Raw genomic sequence first — 20,398 nt, 5'->3', positions numbered from 1 at the left:
CGTGGGTGATACTCCATGATCAGGTAGACCGATTGAAGTTGATAGAGATCAAATTGAGACATTAATTGAGAACAATCAACATTATACCACAGGGGAGATAGTTGACATACTCAAAATACTCAAATTAAATGTTAAAAATCACTCGCACCAGCTTGGTTATGTTTATCACTTTGATGTTTGATTTCCACATAAGCAGGAAAAAACCCTTGACAATATTTCTGCATGCGATTTTCTGCTTAAACTTAATGAAACCGTTCCATTTTAAAAAACAAATTGTCACAGGCAATAGAAAGTGGATACTGTACAATAATGTGGAATGGAAGAGATTGTGGGGCAAGTGAAATGAACCACCACCAACCACAACAAGGCCAGTCTTCATCCAAAGAAGGTGATGTGTATATGGTGGGATTGGGAGGGAGTTTTCTTATGAGCTCCTAGAAAACCAAAGGATTAATTCCAACAAGTACTGCTCCCACTTAAACCAACTGGAAGCAGCACTCGACAAAAAGCATCCAAAGTTAGTCAACAGAGAATGCATAATCTTCCATCAGGATAACACAAATCATGTGTTCCTTTGATGACCAGGCAAAAACTGTTACAGCTTGACTGGGAAGTTCTGATTCGTTTGCCTTATTCACCAGATGTTGTACCTTTGATGCCCACTGATTTCGGTCTTTACAGAATTCTCCTAATGGAAAAAATTTCAATTCCGTGGAAGATTGTAAATCACCTGGAATGGTTCTTTGCTTAAAAAGATAAAAAGTTTGGGGAAGGTGGAATTATGAAGTTGCTTGAAAAATGGCAGAAGATAGTGGAAAAAACTGGAAAATTCTTAGAGATGAGAATACCAGACCATCTTATCCGTCTCCTGAGAAACCTGTATGCAAGTGAAGAAGCAACAGTTGGAACCAGACATGAAACAACTGACTGGTTCAAAATTAGGAAAGGAATATATCAAGTGTTTATATTGTTACCATGCTTATTTAAATTGTATGCAGAGTACATCATACAAAATGCCGGGCTGGATCAGTTACAAGCTGGAATCAAGATGCTGGAAGAAATATCAACAACCTAAGATTTGCAGATGATACCACTCTAATGACAGAAAGGGAAGAGGAATTAAAGAGCCTCTTGATGAGGGTGAAAGAGGAGAGTGAAAAAGCTGGCTTGAAACTCAACATTCAAAAAACTAAGATCATGGCATCTGCATCCATCACTTTATGGTAAATAGAAGGGGAAAAAGTGGAAGTAGTGACTTTTTATTTTCTTGGACCCCCAAATCATTGCAGACCGTGACTACAGCCATGGAATTAAAAGATGCTTGCTCCTTGGAAGGAAAGATATGACAAATCTAGATAGTGTATTAAGAAGCAGAGACATCACTTTGCTGACAAAGGTCCATAGAGTCAAACCTATCGTTTTTCTAATAGTCATGTATGGATGTGAGAGTTGGACCATAAAGAAAACTGAGCTTTTGAATTGTGGTGCTGGAGAGAGTCCCTTGGACTCCAAGGAGATCCAACCAGTCAATCCTCATCCTAATCCTAGTTGTTTATCGTGGACCATGGTGCTGGTGCGTGTGTCACTTAGCTGATGTGTTACAGTGAGCATACACTGAGAGTCAGCTGGCCTGCCATCTTGGACCTAGCTGGTTCTAATCCGTTTATGTCATGTCCTTGGGCTATGTCATTCTTTTAGAGCAGCAGGCACCAACCGTTCTGGCACAGGGACCAGTTTTGTGTAAGATAGTTTTTCCAAAGCGCAGTGGAGTTCACGCTCCTAGGAGAACCTAATGCTGTTACCACTGGTCTGAGAGGAGGCGGAGGCTCAGGCACTAACTCGAATGTGGTGGGGGGCAGCTGTACATACAGATGAAGCTTTGCTGTCTCTCCCGAGGCTCACCTCCTGCTGTGAGGCCTAGGGTGGGGTCGGGGTCGGGAACCTGTTTTAAAGGTTTTGCTTGGCCCCCTTCCTATCTCATTCTCTACTCAGAGATTTTTTCCAGGCTGAGTGGGAGCGTTGACCCTGCCTGTCAGGAAGTAAAAATCTGAATGTCTGATCTAGGGGCCTTAGGGGCAGGATGGCTCCTTGTTTTAATCCATATGGGCTGGAATCCCCACATCGTTGTTATCTGGATGTGGAACCTCAGTAGCCTTCCTATGGGTCTCCTTGATGATAAAGCCCTTTCTGTAACAGCATCACAGCACAATAACTGTCTGTAAATGATAAAAAGACTTAAAAGTCACGATTAAATATTTGACTACAGTGTAATCGATAAAGAACCCTGATTACTAATGTGACAGCATTTTAAGATAACAACTAGAACTCTAGCATTATACCAGGACATATTCAAATTTTAGAAACCTCATATAATTTTTGGAAAGGCCATATTAATAATATTCATCCATACAGTATTTTTTTCTGAACTTTTTATTTTGCATTGGAGTATAGCTGATCAACAGTGTTATGATAGTTTCAGTTGGACAGCAAAAAGACTCAGCTGTATGTGTACATGTATCCATTCTCCCCCAAACTCCCCTCCCATCCAGGCTGCCATATAACACTGAGCAGAGTTCCTTGTGCTACACAGTAGGTGCTTGTTGATTGTCCATTTTAAATATAACTATGTGGACATGTCCATCCTGAACTGCCTAATTGTTTCCTCCCCCATTCTTCTCCCGAGCAACCATAAGTTCATTCTCTAAGTCTGTGAGTCTCTGTTTCCTACAGTGTATTTTTAGGTAGGTTTTTCGCTCCTGTGATAATGCTCTCCGTGTAATTTAACATACCAAATATAATACTACTTAAATATTTCTCTGAGATGCCTCAGGGGCCCTTGGAAGCATCCCAAAGTTAGTTGAAAGTCAAATAAGTTTGAATAAAATTTGATATTTGGAAAGTTTGTCAAAAATTTTGAAACACTTGATCAAAGACCACGGTTACTTTGAGACAATACTTATTTCTTAACCAAAGTCACAGGACATCTCAAAAGTAAATTCAGATCATTTAAAGGCAGAGAAAGTCCACACAATCGGTTATCAAAAACAGCATTCCAAGAAAACTTTATTCTCTTACCAGAAAGAAAATCAAACCCAAGTCTTACTTTAGCTTATTCCCAACAGAATCCATTTACCCAACTGAATTCAATCCAGTCTTAGAAAATCCTGATCCAGCAAACTCTTTTCAGTATTTTTTCACAGGCAGGGTCTTGTCCCCCGCTGCCCACCCCCACCTCTTATTCAGTTCACTTTGTCCAAAAGCTGCAGCCCCATGATGTCCACACTGGGCAGTGCGTGAGCTGGTGAGCTGAGTTCTCGCTGCCCTTGCTGGCCAGCCATCCTGCTGCCCTGGCCAGCAGGGCCTCCGTGTGTGAAGTCTTTCTTGATCACCTGAATCAGGAGGAGAGCGAGCTGCCTAGAAGCCCTAGGTCCCTGTAGTCAGCCTGCTCCTGTTGTGTTTATTGCAGGCTATGGGAATTGTGCCTCTATGTGTAAATATCTCCTCTCTGCTCAGTTGTAAACTCCTTGAGGGCGCTGCTGTGGCAGTGGTGCCTGTAACATCTGGGTATTCAGTAAAGTTTGTGGAACGAGAAAAGCCTGGATGTCCCTGTGAGGCAGTGAAGAGAAGGTACATGTCTGTTCTCCTGTCTACGTTTGGTGTTTAGTGAGTGTTCTAGTAGGGCTTCCCAGGTGACTTAGTGTAAAGAGCCCTCCTGCCAATGCAGGAGACTCAGGAGACGCGGATTCAACTCCTGGTTTGGAAAGATCCTCTGGAGTAGGAAATGGTAACCTAATCTAGTATTCTTGCCTGGAGAATTCCATGGACAGAGGACCCTGGTGGGCCTCAGTCCATGGAGTCGCAAAGAGCTGGACACTGAGCACACAGGCGTATGCATGACAAGAGTGTTCTAGTTCAGAGTTGGTGTGGTGTTGTGATTATTGGATTACATTCTGCTCAACTCACCACTCTAACCTTGGACAGCCTGGATTGGAGTTTCTGTGTTTGAAAAGGTCCTCAAGATTCAGTGTAGAAAAGAGTGAAATAGGTACTTATTAAAATTGTGGACACCTGGGCTCTGCCCTCTGAGACTTGTTGGGCTGCAGGGCTGAGCCGTCTAAGTACATCCACTTCCCCACCCCAGCCCCATGGTCCAGGCCACATGTGAGGAGAACCACTGAGCAAGGTGACCTCTGTGGTGTCTCCAGCTCTGTTTTTAAAGGACACTTAGATAGGATGGACAGCTCTGTGAAGTTACTTTCTATCATCGGATGTTTAATTTCCTTTCCCTTTTGTGAGTTGGGTGCAGTCGCAAGCACAGATAATGAGCGTGTGCCTCATTTAGTAGAAAAGGCATGTTTTCAGATCCTCTGCAAGGAGGGAGCAGTCAGTAGGGTGGCCGTTGCAGCAAGGAAACCCCATGTAGCTTTCGGCCTAAAGGCTTTTTCCCGAGAACTTTACCTTTCAAGAGTTTCCATATTTATCATCTGTTCACTTTATTAACACATTACAGCAAGTCCCCTACCTATGAACCTTCAAGTTGTGAACTTTGAAAGATGCGAATGTGCATTCCATCAATGTCAGATGTGAGTGAAACTGCAGCTTGCCCTCCATCTCCTGTTGCTGACGCCCCTTCAGCTCCACCATCTCCTACCTCCTCTCCCTCCTCTAGTCAGTAACTCTTCTTGCCTGTTCACTCAATGCCAGCCCCTGTGTGCCAGCTGCTGTACTGTACTCCTGTACTTTTCAAGGTTCTGTACTGTAGGATTAAAAATGTTTTATTTTTTGTGTTTGTTTCTTTATTATATATTATTTGTGTGGAAAGTATTATAAACTATTACAGTACTGTACTATATAGCCGATTATGTTAGTTGGGTACCTAGGCTAACTTTGTTGGACTTAGGACGATTGTGCTCTCAGAATGGAACTCATTCACGTATAGGGGACTTTACAAATATAGCCATGGACCACAGTTTTAATAATTTCACCCCCAAACATATGAGGCAATCAAGCTTCATGTATAATTTGTCTTGTCCTTCATTTCATTGAGCTGTAAATATTTGATGAATAGAATATATGCACAAATTCTAAAAGATTTATATAGTCACTGTTCTTTAAAATGCAATTCTTTTATCACTAGGTGTTTTCCTCTGGAAAAGAAAGGAAGAAAAAGCCTTATACTTAGAGGCAGAAATGAAACCCTTTCTCAAAGTACCTCTTTTTCTTCTGTGTTACGTGATCATTGTATTAAATGGCACTGATAGAATAAATGATGTCAGGATTAAAAGGGAAAACCCCACCATTGTACCACTGAAAAGTTGTGTGTGGGGGCTGTAAGGAGATGGGTTGCTGCAAGGAATGTGTGAGATTGTTGTGTCATCTTATGCCTCAGTCATGAATCACAAGTTGTCCTGGACTGAGAAGAAAATAGAGGTTGTTTAGTAATATGAACAGTTCAGAGTGACAGAGAACACAGAGGGACGGTCTGCATTCCCCGCATTCTCGGGCATTGTGCACAAGCCGCCTCAAGCCCCGCCCTGAGAGTTGCCCTTGCAGGCTGTCCAGGGCCACAGGAAGTAGACCCAGCATTCTCTTAAGTCCTCAGGCAAGCCCACCGCTTGAAAGAGATGTTTTTTCTTTTATTAGATTCCAAGTTGAATTTCTTTGACATTAGTTGGAGGAAACAGGTAGACGTCAGTGGGCTGTAGACTGTATTCCACACGCTGGGGTCTCTGCATCTTAGCATTGGAAGCAGATTTACCAGACTGTCTTTCCCAGTGGGAGCAGAAGTCCTGGAACTCAAGGAGAGGCATGTCTTTTCATTAATTACATCAGTTCTTTCAGAACCATTTTGAAAGAGTTTGAGTGCCTTAGTCATGTGAGCACTCCTCCCACTGAAGCCCTAGGAGTGGCAGCATCAGAAAGCTGAAAGAAGCCCCGACAGCAGTCAGGAGGCATTCCACAGTGATGACGTCGCCACTGGACAAGGAGGTTGGTCAGATCTTGGGTCTGTTTGCTTTTCCTAGTGACTCAAAATCCCTCCACCAGATTGATCCAACAGGTTTCCTTGTGGTTGGTGTTTTAACCTTTATTGGTCACATGAATTGTACCCGTGATTGTGATTGTGGGGAGGGTGGTTAGGTGGGGTGGGGGGTGGGGCAGGGGTGGAACTTTGTGGACGGTTGCTCTTCATCTTTAATCCACCACCTAAATCTCTTGGGGATTTTGTATTTAAGCCCACTTACAACTTTAACTGTGGTCCCCCTCCCATCCTCTGTGCCTGATAACCACGTGCCTCCTGGTCACTGTGTGGCCCCTTTCCTGCAGCCTGTTGAATGAGTTGTTACCTAATGATTTAGGATGAACGTCACAAAGTCATCTTGGAAAGGTTCTCCAGGTTCGACCAGGAAGTCTTTTCTTGCTAATGCTGGGGATGGGGACCTGAGAGTCATGTCATGTTCAAGGTCTGTGCTGTGGTGTATCTGTGAGTCCACTGACACCTCTTTCCCCTCCCCCAAACCACAACACAGACAGACAAGCAGAGCACATGGTGGGACTTGGCCCGATGCAAGGGCTCACTTCCTTGGTCTGTTGGTCGGTGCTCTGGGGCAGCTTCAGGCCGGCTTGGGCTGAGGCAAGGGTGTCAGACTTTACTGTTCAGAAACACTTTTTAAATCTCACTGATTTATCTGGGAATTACTACTAAATATCCAAAGCTTCCTGAATAGGGGCGAAAGGTATGCAAGTTGTAGGTCAAATCTGCATCTGCTCTCACAACAGGAGATGAATTCTGGCTGGAGAAAGCCTTTGTAGATGAGATGCTGTGTCTGTCAGTTTGTATCACCTCAGGTGAGCAGAGAAGGAAACCAAGCAGAAAGTCTGTTGCTTGTCCTTGGTTCAGCAGTGATGCTGGAAGGATGTGCACGCAGGTAATGGAGCTCTAAAGCTTCACCTCCTTATCCACTGCATTGGACTACCTGGCTGCAAAGGATGCAAAAGACCATGGACAAGGTCACTGCTGTTTTTATTATTACAACTAGTATTATTGCTTTGTTATTAAAGACAAAAAAACCTGAATGTACATACACAAAGAGAAATGGTTGAATCAACTGTTGCAGTTAATTGCACCAAGAAAGAAATAGTTGAGAATGTGGTGGAGACGAAAGCAATAAATGTAGTAAAAGCTTGTGTAATTTTGAAATTGACTCTGTATTAATGAGACGTGATTGTTTTCTTAAAACAATAATCAATGTGTTTCAGCGTAGCTCTGTAGTAAAAGCTTGTGTAATTTTGAAATTAACTCTATTAATGAGAAACAGTTGTTTTCTTAAAACAATACTTAACATGTTTCAGAGTAGCTAACAAGATGAAGGTGTTTGTGATACAGGGGCTGACTTTGTCACTTGGTCCAGATCACATGCGGATATCGGGGTCTTGTCCCTGAAATACCAGTAGGAAGAGGACTGGGGTTGATGCTGATGACCAGATGGCTTTGCCCAGAGACACATTTCCTAGAACACCAAGATTTAGTTTTAAATCACTGAAAATTGATTGGCCTAATTAAATCATTAATGTAGCATTAGAAATCTGTGGGTGTGCACTCAGTCACTCTGTCATGTCCAACTCTTTGTGACCCCGTTGACTGTAGCCCACCAGGCTCCTCTGTCTGTGAGGTTCTCCAGGCAAGAATACTGGAGAGTGGGTTGCCATTTCCTTCTCCAGGGGATCTTCTTGACCAGAGATCAAACCCATGTCTCCAGTGTTTCCTGCATTGGCAGGCAGATCCTTTACCACTGCGACACCTGGGAAGCCCATGAGAAATACACATCTAAGGAAAATATTCAAGAGAGGAAAAAAAGGCGGTGGAGAATCTGGCCCCAGTGTTGGCCCTAGGGGAGGTGGTGAGTCCTGGAGACACCTTGTAGAGGTGGGGGGGTGGGGGCGGGTAGGGGGGGCCAGCGGGTGTGCAGCATGAGAGCAGGAGGGGACACATCAGCCCCAAGGCTTATCTTCCTGCCTTTCTGAGATGCTGCTCGCCCGCTAACATGGTATTTGTTGTTCTCTTTATCCTGCTGTAACCCTTGTGTAGGAATGTATGGGGGAGAGGGTGCTGGGGAGGCCAGGGCACTAGTCAACGTGCAGGTCACTTGCTCCGGTGCACGCACGAACCCCCGGCCAGCCCTCCTCCCACACCAGTTTCCCTGCTGGCCCAGGCCGATCAGGAATGTTTTGTAAACAAATGTGGAAACAGAGACATACAAAAGGGAGACTGTTTTTCATTTCAGCCACTGACGTGCGTGATCAAAAATCACTCATGCTGTGGACTCTGTAATTGTGGGGACCTTTCAGAAGATGCCTGCAGAGACTTCCTCTAAGTGCTCATCTCCGCTCTAAGGACAGGTGGTGGTTGTAGACTCAACTGTGACCTGTTGTGTGAGATGAGAGTGTATCAGAACCGTAAGAGCAAAGTACTCATCTGAGCCTCCATCTCAACTCCTTCCAGGAGTTTGTGGCTCTGGGCAAGTCCTGGCTGCCCGTGGAGATCAAGTCAGTTTACATTGCTCTCAATAAATCACAATTAACTGGCTCTTAAGAAACCATACTTTTAGGTAAAACAGGCAAATTTTAATTTAAAAAGTGAAAGGATTTGTTTTTAAAAGAAATGATCTTCCAGTTTTATGTCCTGGAGTCAAATGTGAAGTCAAATCCTCTAAAATCTTCTACGCCTGTTATTACTTTACATGAAACAGTAAAAACAGTGAACCTTGATGAGAGGAAGGTCCTGAGCTAGTTAATATCAGGGTTGAGTGTGCCACACTGAAGCAGAAGGGGAATGGATGTACTGTACAGAAAAGCAGCGGGAGGAAGGGATGAGTGAGGTAACCTGCATGAACTGAAACTCCAGCTTTGTGAGTGCACTGGCTCCTTGGGCCTCGCATGTGTTTCTGTCCTCATAAATGTGTGGCTCTGCCCCTAGCAGGGTCCTGACCCCTCAGAGCAGGTATGAGGGGTTCTCCCATTTGTATCCACAGGTACGCTGGGTGTCAGGATTGTGCTGAGTTCTCTGGAGGCCCAGTTCCCCTGGGGCACACGCTTACTGGGCCGGAGTGGAAGGTCAGCTTCAGGTCCACAGTGGTTGCTGGACTTAGATGTGGCACTCCTTGCCTCTTGTGAGGGTCTGCGAGTGCCTGACAGGTGGGCACTTTGGGGGGCATCCACTTTAAGGAAGAGTTTCTTAAGTAACAGATCCCTTCAGTCTGGACAAGGTTTTGGGCTGCAGCCCCAGTGAGGAATAGACAGCAGTGAATGCTGCTTACCACCAAGAAAGGGAGTGGAAATCCAACTCCCTTGAATGTCATTCTCATGGGTGTATTTGCTTTTTGTGATCATGAAATGGTCCTTTTTTATACATATGCATGTCAGAATCAAGTATGTAGTACTTTTATATGATGTTTGTGTGTGTAATACATACACATGTTGTTAGAAGCAGCAAGTATATTAATAGCTGTAATACTGGTGAAAAGTGTTGTGTCCGACTCTTTGTGAGCCCATGGACTATAGCCCTCCCTCTGTGCATCGGGTTCTCCAGGCAAGAATACTGGCATGGGTTGCCATTTCTGATACAGCAGCTTGTTAAGCAGTCATGTTTAAAAGCCATTCCTCATCTAATAAGGAGCTGAATTGGACTTTTTGCCTCAAAAGCTCAACGATCAGGTTTGCCAACAAATAAGAATGCTTAATCCTACATTTGTTGAAAAGGATGATTTTACTAGTTTTTACTGGTTTTAGAAAATTTCATTAACTTGGATTTTGAGAGACTGGCCATTCCTGGCTCATTGTAACGCCATTCTGTCAGCTCAGAAAGAGCATGGACAACAATTTGCTGAGGTTTCTCCTCTTTCATAATTGGGTACATTCCTGCCATGCCCTGGCATTGTCTCTGGCTGCTGCAGGCTGTGTCAGGGCTGCCGACAATTGCGCCCCGTGACTGGGGCGTGCTGGTGGGGTCTCCCTCCTCCCCCTACTGCTCTTCGAGCAGCTTCCAGTGAGCTGAGGGCCTGATTGGTTCTGACAGCACGGAGTGGGGACTTCGCTGGGCCCTGCAACCCCATCGGTGACACAAGGCCCACCGTCACCCTGCAGGCCATTCTCACCCATCACCCTCCTTCCCAGAGAGGAGCCAGAATGCAGGCCCCATGTGGCCTCAGAACAGGCCCTTCTTGTTTTATTCATGTGGCTGCACCCCCTCTCTGTCACTGCTGTGATGGTGGTGACACTGAGATGGGGACCCGAGGAGAATGTGGCCTGTCATCCCTGTCTGTGCATTAAGCTTCATGACCAGGACATCCCCATGGGTGGCACATTTTGGGGGAGAGGAGGAGGTGGCCGGGGAAAGCTGCCCTCCTTTCTGTCCCTTGTTTTGTTCTGATGTGGACTTTGAGCCTCAGGGGTGGCAGCTTGTCCATTGCTGCACTGTGTGCAGCACTGATATATTTCTGTTCTCAGCAAAACATTCTCTGATGATCGGCAGTTGCATTTACAGTACAGGCCTTCTAGGTTTATCTGGAGCAGCATACCTTTGTGGTCCATCCCCTAGGAAGTGGCCAGGGTCTCGCTAGGCAGGTGGAGTCATCTTTACACCCTGCTGAGAGAAAGGGAGACCCGAGCTTGATATCTGCTCCATGAGAACATGGAAGCGTGACACTGAAGAAGCATACCAAGCATGGCAAATGTTGTTGTTCACTAAGTCATGTCTGACTCTTCGCAATCCCATGGACTGCAGCATGCCAGGCTTCCCTGTCTTTCACTGTCTCTCAGAGTTTGCTCACACTCTTATCCATTGTGACATCTAACCAACCATCTCATCCTCTGTTGTCGTCCCCTTCTCCTCCTTCCCTCAGTCTTTACTAACATCGGGGTCTTTTCCAGTAGTTGGATCTTCATGTCAGGTGGCCAAAACATTGGAGCTTCAGCTTCAGCATCAGTCCTTCCAATGAATATTCAGGGTTGCTTTCCTTTAGGATTGACTGGTTTGATCTCCTTGCTGTCCACGGGACTAGCAAACATTGCCTTCATCATAAGTGAATAGTCTTCTATATTCTGTCTATGTCTCTAATTTGATTTATTAGATTCTTTGTCTCTAATTTGACATTAGATTCTTTACTAGCTGAGCTACCAGGGAAGCCCAATTTGATTCATGAGAGGGGCCAACTCCCCACCCACAGTAGTTTGCTTTCACACAGGATGGGTGGTGGCCACTGGGCCTGGGAGCAGGATCTACCTGTTTGATCCTCCCCTAGGTGTTTCTAGCTTCTAAATTAGGTTTTAACATCAAATGATGTCTCCTTTGAATCTGGGAACCACTAATATCCGCAATTAATGTTTTAAGCCTGAAAGACCAAGAAAATGTCTCACGTGTTTAGTATCATTGGCAAAAACACAGTGGGTTGGTCTGTTTGTAAAAGAAATTCCTTTGCCAAATAGACATGAAAAGAAAAACTCAAAGCTGCTGGAAGTTCCTGGGCTTGGGGCCTTGCCCCTCCCTGCCAGGGCCCCCAGTGTGTGTGCCTGTGGCTTCATGGGCACCTGCTCTTGCACAGCTTTCTTCCAGGCCCCACGCATCCTGTGAGGCCCATTTCAGTTTGAGTGGCAGGAGAGACTTGGCTCAGGAACTGAGGGACTCAATTGCTTGTGGAGGGTGGGATACCCCTAGAACCTGACCCAAAGTACCTACTTTCTCCAGGGTCTGATTTGTGTTTTGATTACTCTATCCTTGAATTGTGCTTTGTTTGTTTTTTCTGTTCTAGTCTGTGCTTTCATCTTTGTTTTCTATTTTAAATCTGAATGTGAGTTGACGGTCCTTCATAATCATCTCTCTTTGAAACACAGTAAGGTGTAAGTCTAAAAAAAAGAGGTAGAACTCTTGAGAAAGTACAGAAAAAAAGATTTCGTCCCATAATTGGACAGTGCAAGCACACTTATGCTCACAGTATAAATTCCTCTCTAACCCTAGAACAGTCCAGAATTTGTAAGAGAAGTAACCAGCAGGGCTGAGGTGTTTCCGATAGAAAGTTAAGTGTTGTCCTGTGCCCTTCAGCTGCAGCCTCCTGGGTCCCCTGTGGTCACTGTCGCGGTCCTCTTGGCCCCCAGCCTTCCTCCCTGCTTTGGTGCTGCTGTGTGTTCAGACCTGCACTCCTTCAAAAGACCTCAGAAATAGAGAAGCATTTCTGAGGTCTTCCATTCAAAGAAGCAGTGTAAAAGCACAGTCATTGTTTATTAACCTATTTGGTTCACATTTCTCACGTCTTAGAGCATGAAGTCTACTTCTGGGCTTATCACACCGTGGGTACCTGCCGTTGTGTGATTGTTGTTGGATAGGAACCCACCCCAGACCTTGCTGACTTGTCTCTTGTTCACCTCGGTTCTCCCCAGAGTCTGCCCTGGGCTGGTGGTCAGCTGGGGTGGGGCAGGGCTCCTGTGGACCTGGGCTGGGTGTCCACGATGCCTCTCGAGTGCCCTCTGGGCTGTGCCCTATCTTGAGTGTCAGGCTTCCTCCCAGGGCAGGTGCCCCAGAGATGGAAGCTGCCAGGCTTCTTCAGAATTCAGCCTCAGAGGTCATAGGTCTCCATGTCACTGCATTCAGGAGGTGGGGGTATCCCTGTGGGAAGAACGTGGGGGTCGTGTGGGTGTCGCCCTTGGAGATTGGCCACCACAGCCAGAAAACCAGCAGCAGACACTTCCCTATTTCACAGTGCTCCTTACGGTCATTACAGTCTGCTCATTTTACTGTTACTCTCACAAGACTGGAAGTTCCATCTCTCTCTGACTCCATTTCCTGCTTTGAGTTCTTTTTCAGAACTGTCAGGGAAACAGCCCCAGAGCTGGTTAACCTGAGCCTGGAGTCGTAGCTGGATGCTTCAGTTATTAGCTCTGAGTGAGGGCAGTGTCCTCTTTGTAGGAACCGCTTTCCTTTCCTTTGTCAAGTGAAGACACTAAGCAGGATTCAGTGGGACCTGCTGGGCACGGCGCCTCCCTGCCGCTGGAGCTACTAGCCCTCAGGTGGCTGGAGAAGGCCCTGCTGTGGGTAGAGGACCTGCCTTGCTGCCCCGAGGTCCCCTGTGACCTGGGGCAGGTGGTCACACATGCATGGCCCTGATTTCCTCCCTTTGTTGTGTTAATTTCCCCAACCTTCCTTGTCCTTTTCCTTGCCCTCAGTGTAAAGAGATCCCTTCCGATCAGCAGGCAAGTGTGGATGACCAGTTTCTGGTGGGCAGCAGGCTCTGAGAGAACAGGCTTTTGCTCAGAAGGAGGGTCCCCTTCCTCGTGTCCTGGGGGGACAGTCCTGGCTGGGAGTTGATAAGGGCATGTTATGTAAAATCTGGAGGGCAAGCCTTTCCCTTGTAGGTCAGCATTCCGCCGCCAGCTAGGAGGGCTAATCAGCAGCAGCATTTTCTGTGCTCATTCCAGAGAGTTTCCCGGGGGCTCGATAAATCTAGCAGCCTGTTTACAGGAACATGGTTATTTAACAAACTCGTCTCCACAGCTTGAGTCTGTTTTCACCCCCATCTCTCCTGCCCCTTGTGTGAGACCGTTACTGTCTACTCGTGCTGCTCTGTATATTACTGTAACATGGTTTTGCACCCTTAATATAAAAGTTGCTTTACACACCAGTCATGTTAAATTCGTTAGAGAACTGTTGTAAAGTTCTTACTTTTTAGCCTCTCCCCTGTGTTTCAGTCCTGTCTCTCATCTGCCCACTTGTATTTCTAGCTAGCTAATTTAATTTGCCTTATTGACACGTTCACTCACCTGTTTGTTCATTTATTCAACAAATGTTACTTTGTATGCCTGGTGTGGGCTGTGTAATATTAGATAGGAAAGATGGGGCGCTGGAGCCTGGCGAGCTGTCTGCACAGGGTGTCTGCCCCGACGGTGTCCGCGGTCATGGGGCTGAACCAGAGTGCAGGGGGTCTCCAGGGGACAGTACTGCTGCTGCTGCACCCTTGGCCCTAGAGCGGCTCTCTGAGGGGTTGTTTGTAGGGCAGATTCTTTGTGGCCCAGGCGTGCTGAGATGGATGTTCTCTACATTTGGGTAAACATTGCCACAGTCCCCAGAAACGTTGCATTTAATATGTACTCCCCTCCATGGTGTCTCTCTGCTTCATTCCAGGCCCTCTCCACTGTTTGCAGTGTGAAGGGTAAAATGAACAGTGTCTCATTATTTGTTTTACCTCTTTAAATATGTGTGAAGTCAAGCATCTTCTGATTTTTGTTTTTGAGATGTGTATTTCTCTTCCCATGAATTTTCTGATACCTTCCCCATTATTCTGTTGCTTTATTTTTGTCCATATGAGCACTTTCTAAAATAAGGAAGTTACCCTTTGTGTCTTGTCACTAATGTCTTCCCTGTTTGTTGTTTGGTTCTGAGGTTATGTCCTGCCCAAAAAGAGACCATTCTTCCGGCCTTGAGATGATGCACATCCTCACTGTTCTCCCAGGCTTCCTCTTATGGCTTCATGTTTGCATCATTAGAACCTTTGATTTGTCTAAGATTAATTGTGGTGTAAAGCATGAGGGAGTCTGGCTTTGTTTTTTGCAGATAGCTTCCTGGTTACATTTAAACACGTTGATTGAGTGATCTTTTATTTATTTATTTGACTGCATGGGGTCTTAGTTGTGGCATGTGGGTGGTAGTTCCCTGACCAGGGGTCAACCCAAGCCCCCTGCATTAGGAGTGAGAGTCTTAGCCACTGTACTACCACAGAAGTCCTAAGTGATCTCTTTTCTTGAAATCCTATATTTATAATGATAGACCCTTATCATGGGCTTCCCTGGTGGCTCAGCAGTAAAGAATCTGCCTGTAGTGCAGGAGCCGCAGGAGACACGGGTTCGACCTCTGGATCAGGCAGATCCCCTAGAGAAGGACAGGACAACCCACACCAGTATTCTTGCCTGGAGAATCCCATGCACAGAGGAGTCAGGTGGGCTACAGTCCATGAGGTTGCAAAGACTTGGACACAACTGAAGCAACTTACATGCACGCATGCACTTTATCATAAATTAAATTCTCTCATGTATGTTAATCCTTTTTGTGATCCAGTCATCTGTTTTGTTTATTTCTTTTTCAACTCCAAACTGTATTGATATTGAAACTTCATAATATGTTTTATTATCTGCTAGAGCTAGTTCCTACTCATTCCTTTTTTCCCCCCAAAATTTTGTTTTCCCATTGTGAAAACTTTTCTTTTTGCAAAGTTTGTTAGCAGTAGCAAAATCTTTCTCTTAGGTCCTCAGAACCAGTCTATAAAGGAAGTTTTAAAAAATTGAATTTGGGCTGTTCACCTTATTAGGGGATTCGTTTTTTCAACAAATATTGGGGAAGCTACTGTCTGTTGATGCCAGACTTGATTGGCTGTTTCATTCTCTCGATTTTCTTCCCCTCTTTCCTTCTCTCTTTCAGTGTTTATAGGGTGATGGTCTGTGCGAACACTGAACTTGGTGGGAGACACAGAGGAGCACCAGACTCTGTTTCACTGATGGCGCCCCTGGAGCTGGGCCTCAACCTCAGGACTGGACACATGCGGAGCCTGGTCTCAGAGCTTGTGTAGACTCTAGAACACCAGGAAAGGCAAAGAAGGGAGTGAAGCCTCCCCTCAACCATTCCTATGTCCTTTCCTGAGCCTCTGTACAGCCCCCATGCTGGGCTAGCAGCCTTATGACTGACCAGTGGTTCTTAGAACTGACCGCTGATGCTGAATGCCTAGAAAATCACAGAGAAGCAGCTAGGATCTGGCACTCAAAAATTCTACTAATTCTACTTGGAAATGTTTTCAAAACACATACTTTACACACTAAGACAGTCTCAAGGGAGTATATGCCCTCTCCTTCTCCTGTGGGAGGAGTGGAGGGCCGCGTTCTAAGCTCACCGTGGGAGGGAAGGATGTGCTGTTCTCCTGCCCAAGTGCGTGGGCTGAGCGGGTGTGGAGGCAGGCAGGCCTTTTCTCCAGGGACCATGCTTGGACATCCAACAGGTGCCTTTACAGTTTTGCCTTTGTCCCCTCTTGTGATGGTCGTCATGTAGGTCATTCATTTTTTCAGTTGGTTTCTTGTTCATTGTTGCCCTTGGCTTTTACACTTAAAGACCAGGTTCTAATATGGGCCAGACAGCCAGCGCGACTGATCTGGGCATTGCTCAGCTTAGATGGCAGAGGTTTCTTGTGTCCAGGACAGCTTTGGTGCCCATCAGGAATCACTCGTTCCACTTCACACGGTTGATGTGGTACATGATTGATTTTGTGTGTGTGTGTGTTCAGTTGCTTCAGGCATGTCTGACTCTTTGCGACCCCATGGTCTGTAGCCTCCCAGACTCCCCTCCTCTGTCCATGGGATTCTTCAGGCAAGAATACTGGAGTGGGTTGCCATTTCCTCCTCCAGAGGATCTGCCTGACCCAGGGATCAAACCCACATCTCCTGAATCGCTTGCATTCCAGGTGGATTCTTCATTGATGAGCCAGGGGAAGCCCCACAGAATTGATCTTAAGTGTTGTGAATAAATGTCTTGAGTCTAGTTTGGTTGGTCTTTTGGGAAGGTCTCAGGGAGCACAGACACACAGGCAACTCTGGGTCCCCACACAGACAGGACAGGACCCTAGTGACCTCTCCACCTCCTCCTCCCCCCTCCTTCCCCCTTTTCTTCTCCTTCCTTGTGAGGCTGGGGGCTCCTGATGCTGGCTCCCTGAGGTCCCATGCCCCCAGCCCATGGCCTCCCAGGCCGGCTCGGCTGAGGGCAGCCACTGGACCTCTCCTCCTGATGGCTCACTCCCAACCAGAGGCATCTGTGTTTACTGAACGTGCCTTTCCCCTCCATCAGTTTATTGTCGTGAAGGACACGCTGTAGTCTTCAGTGGATCCAAAGCACTGGAATGCTTTCCAAACATTCCAGACTATTTTCTGACCTGACATTTGACTTCTATGAAAGCAGCCTGTTTGTTTTTGTCCCGCAGAAAACATACGCTAAGGGCAGCTTTTGTAATATAGTAAATAAGATCCCACACGAATTCCACATAGCCTGCTGTGCGGGGAGTTCACATAATAAGGTGAAGAATGCTGCTCATTTGTGTTCCCACTGGCCTAGACATTTCACCCCCCTCCCCTTGCATCTGTCAAAGCCGTGTTGCAGCACACAAATGTTAAACGTATTGATAGAAAATGGATGGTTTCTCTTCATAAATAACCAGAACCATTATGGCAACTACCCTGTATGTCTCAGTGAGGGTGAAGATGGGCTCTAAATATAGTCAGTGACTTAAGCTAATGCTCCATTTGTGAGGGAAAAATGTGTTGAAATTCAGGTGGGTGTTATAAAAGGGGCAGGGAGGTAGGGGGCAAGACTCAGGTGCATGGGAGAAAGTCATGCCAGACATACAGGCAGATTCCACAGAGTAGAGGTAACAGAGAATTAATATGCTGCTATTTTTGAAAAGGAGAAGGTGTCACATCACCGAAAGGAGAAGAAAAAAATTCTTAAAGCTACGTTTACATCAAGTTTATGTCAGCTCTGTGTTTCCTTTCTTCTGAGGGCCTGTGATGGAAGAATGCGTCTGCAGTTGTTATCTGCAGGTTTGTTTCTGTGTCACTAACAGCCAAGGGCAGGGACTTCTCTCGGAGACCGTGTGTGTCTCCCACTCGGCAGAGCCTGGTCATGAGACTAGATCCCTGTGTGTGTGTGCGCGCTCGGTGGTGTCCGACTCTGTGCAACCCCATGGACTGCGGCCTGCTGTGCTCCCCTGTCCATGGGATTTCCCAGGCAAAAATACTGAAGTGGGTTTCCATTGCCTCCTCCAGGGGATCGTCCTGACCCAGGGATCAAACCTATGTCTCCTGCATTGGCAGGTGGGTTTTTACCACCGGGCTACGTGGGAAGGCCCCCTTCAACAAGCTGCTTCTGCCTTTTTAGCTTCCCTGTTTGTCTCTCTTGTCTGCTCCTTCACTCCTCTTCTACGTTCTGCAGCAGCTGTTAAGGCTCTGGAGGGCCAGATCCACCTCTTGTCTGGTGTTGGTGATGGTGCCTGGCTCAGGCCTCATGTGAGGTGCTGCCGGGTGTGTGTACATCTTCTCTCGCCCAGCTCACTGACAGATGCAGACTGGTCTTCTTCTAGGTATGCAGCGTGGCTCCAGATTCTTCACCATGTCTGTGTACCTTCATTCATTCATCTGTCAAATATCTATTACAATACTTTTTACAAATACAGATGTACTGCTAAAGATGATCATATTATGAAAGGCCCCCAGTTCTTATGGATATTGCAAGTTTCTTTCCATGTTACAGTCACCCTGAAGCTGAGGGAAGCCACCGCCTACTCTGTGGGGAGAAGTGTGTGTTGAGGTTGCACCAGACCCGGCAGAGTAGAATCTTCAACAGGATGGAGAAGAGTGAGAGGCAGAGCTCAGGTTAACATGCACAGCTTGTCCGCTTCATCTGACGGGCACCGGGGCTGTACACAGATGCCCTTGGTTAGCATCTTACCATTTGCTGCTGTCAGTAGCTGCAGAAAGAGTGGTTCTTATCCTGTCAGGAAGATTGGTATTGACTTATGTAGCTAAAACCAGGAACAGCCATCTGATCTTGTCCTCGAATAGTTTCCTGGTCCTGTTACATCTTGCTCATCCTGTTAAAACTCAGTTGCAGATTCTAGCTCAAGTGAATTAGGAAGATCCTAGCTCATGTGAGCTCTCATGGTTTCCTGAATGTTCACATCAGACCTGGAAGGGCCAGGCCATCTTATATCTCCTGGAGGAGGAGGAAAAAGGCTTAAATTTAAGCCTTCTAAATTTAGTTAATGTTTGCTTCTTATCATAGAACTTTTGTTTCAATTTTAAAGAAGAGATTTACAAGCAAAATACAGGTGTTTGTAAAGCAAAAAGTTGAAAGGAATGATAAGTAGCAGACGTGTTTACCACTCAGTGCCCAGTAAGACAAAGAAAAAGGAAGCCAGATGTAAACTGAAGAGAAAGCGCCTGTGTGGCCAGCGGATAAGTGCAGTGGGGATGGCGATGATGGAGCAGGACTCACTCCAGCCCCTCCAGCTGGAGCTTCAGCCCCTTGGTCCTGGAGACCTCAGGGTCAGATGCTAGGTTGCTTGTCTTTTGTGTCCCTGATTTGGGTTGAAAGCTCTGTTGACTTGAACCTGACCCAGAGGCCTCCAGGCAACTGGACCAGAGAAGAACTTGCAGATAACTGTCCTGACAGGGGGTGTCCCATGCAGTTCTCAGTAGTGACCACGGCCTGAGACTGGGACCTCGCTAAACTCATAACTTAGCACCTAAGCCGGGTACAGTCCCTCCCCTCAAGGAGTTTACGCTCTGAAAGATCTGAAAGAAGGAAGCGGTGAGCAGACTTCAGAAGAGAACGTCTTCTCATCTTGAGAGAGAAATCTTTGGAGAGGTACCAATTGAAGACAAAGGAAGTGAACACTGTATCACTGACCAACCCCTCGAAATGTCCAGGCAGCCTTGGAAAAGCTGAAGCTTGTAGTTTAAAAGAGCCTGCGCTGCTCAGGGAATGACAGGTAAGAACTTACCTCAGTTTTCTATCATAAACCTTCAGCAGGAAAATAGAAACCACAGTGACTCGCCATCTTGAAAGACTGGCCATGGAGGCTGGGAGCCAGCCGTGCAAACTGTTGCAAGCAGCAGATTCAACAAAGGTTTTGTCCTTCTCCTGAGAGCAGGTGGTGGGCGGGAGGGCGGGTGGGACACACCCAGGTCTCGAGGCCAGCCTTGCTCTGCGGTTCTGCACCCCAGAGGACTGGCAGCAGCTGCTTTCTCACTTTACCCCCAGAGCCCTCAGCTTGTTTCTCTCTAGACTAGACCCAGGTGGTGAACTGAAAGGCTCACAGGGCCTGACCAGCTGCATCCTTGATTCTCCTGCCAGGCAGGCCTGAGGAAGGAGCGCTGGCTTCTAGCACCCCACGGAGGGCTTCTCCTCACCCCTAACCCCCAGCAGGCATTTGAGGTCAAGATGTGTTAAAGGTGCCAAACAGCACTTCTCTGCCAGCTGCATCAGAAACCTGGGGGTGGGCTGAGGACTCTGCACTGGGCCCCCATCAGGAGCTGTTCCAGGGCCTCCTGTTGCCTAGGACCCACCACTACTGTTGCCTGGCACCCACCAGCCCTGTCGCCAGCCGCTGATTCCTGATCTGGTCTGCTGGAGCCTCTTCCGCGTGGACACGCAATGCTCCACGGCTGCCCGGGCTTCATCCTGTCTGCTCTCACTCCCTGTCCTGTTGGCCCTGGTTTAAGGGCCCACCTCTCAGGTGACTATGTGTGTGTGCTGTGACAGCCCAGCCTAGCGGTTTCCTGAGTGAGTTTTCTTCTGCTGGAATGACCCTCGCCGCATGGT

The 20,398-nt window shown here is 46.7% G+C and overlaps 1 protein-coding gene across 6 annotated transcripts in view; it reads left to right on the top strand.

Moving 5' to 3' along the window:
- TJP1 (tight junction protein 1) overlaps nt 1-20,398 on the top strand; it is a 260,747-nt gene that overhangs the window by 91,137 nt on the left and 149,212 nt on the right. Inside the window, exon 1 of one of the 6 annotated variants that reach the window (XM_055555708.1) lies at nt 5,816-5,988. The exons of the other annotated variants lie outside the window; for them this stretch is intronic. Within the exon in view, the coding sequence (XP_055411683.1) occupies nt 5,965-5,988 (24 nt within the window). The 5' untranslated portion in view covers nt 5,816-5,964. Of the gene's footprint in view, nt 1-5,815; nt 5,989-20,398 lie in introns of those variants that run through there. 6 annotated transcript variants of the gene reach the window in all.

Source organism: Bubalus kerabau, chromosome 19, assembly GCF_029407905.1.
Source record: "Bubalus kerabau isolate K-KA32 ecotype Philippines breed swamp buffalo chromosome 19, PCC_UOA_SB_1v2, whole genome shotgun sequence".
Classification (NCBI taxonomy): domain Eukaryota; kingdom Metazoa; phylum Chordata; class Mammalia; order Artiodactyla; family Bovidae; genus Bubalus; species Bubalus kerabau.
The sequence above is the reverse complement of the archived record's forward strand: the minus strand, read 5'-3'. Positions and strand labels throughout refer to the sequence as shown.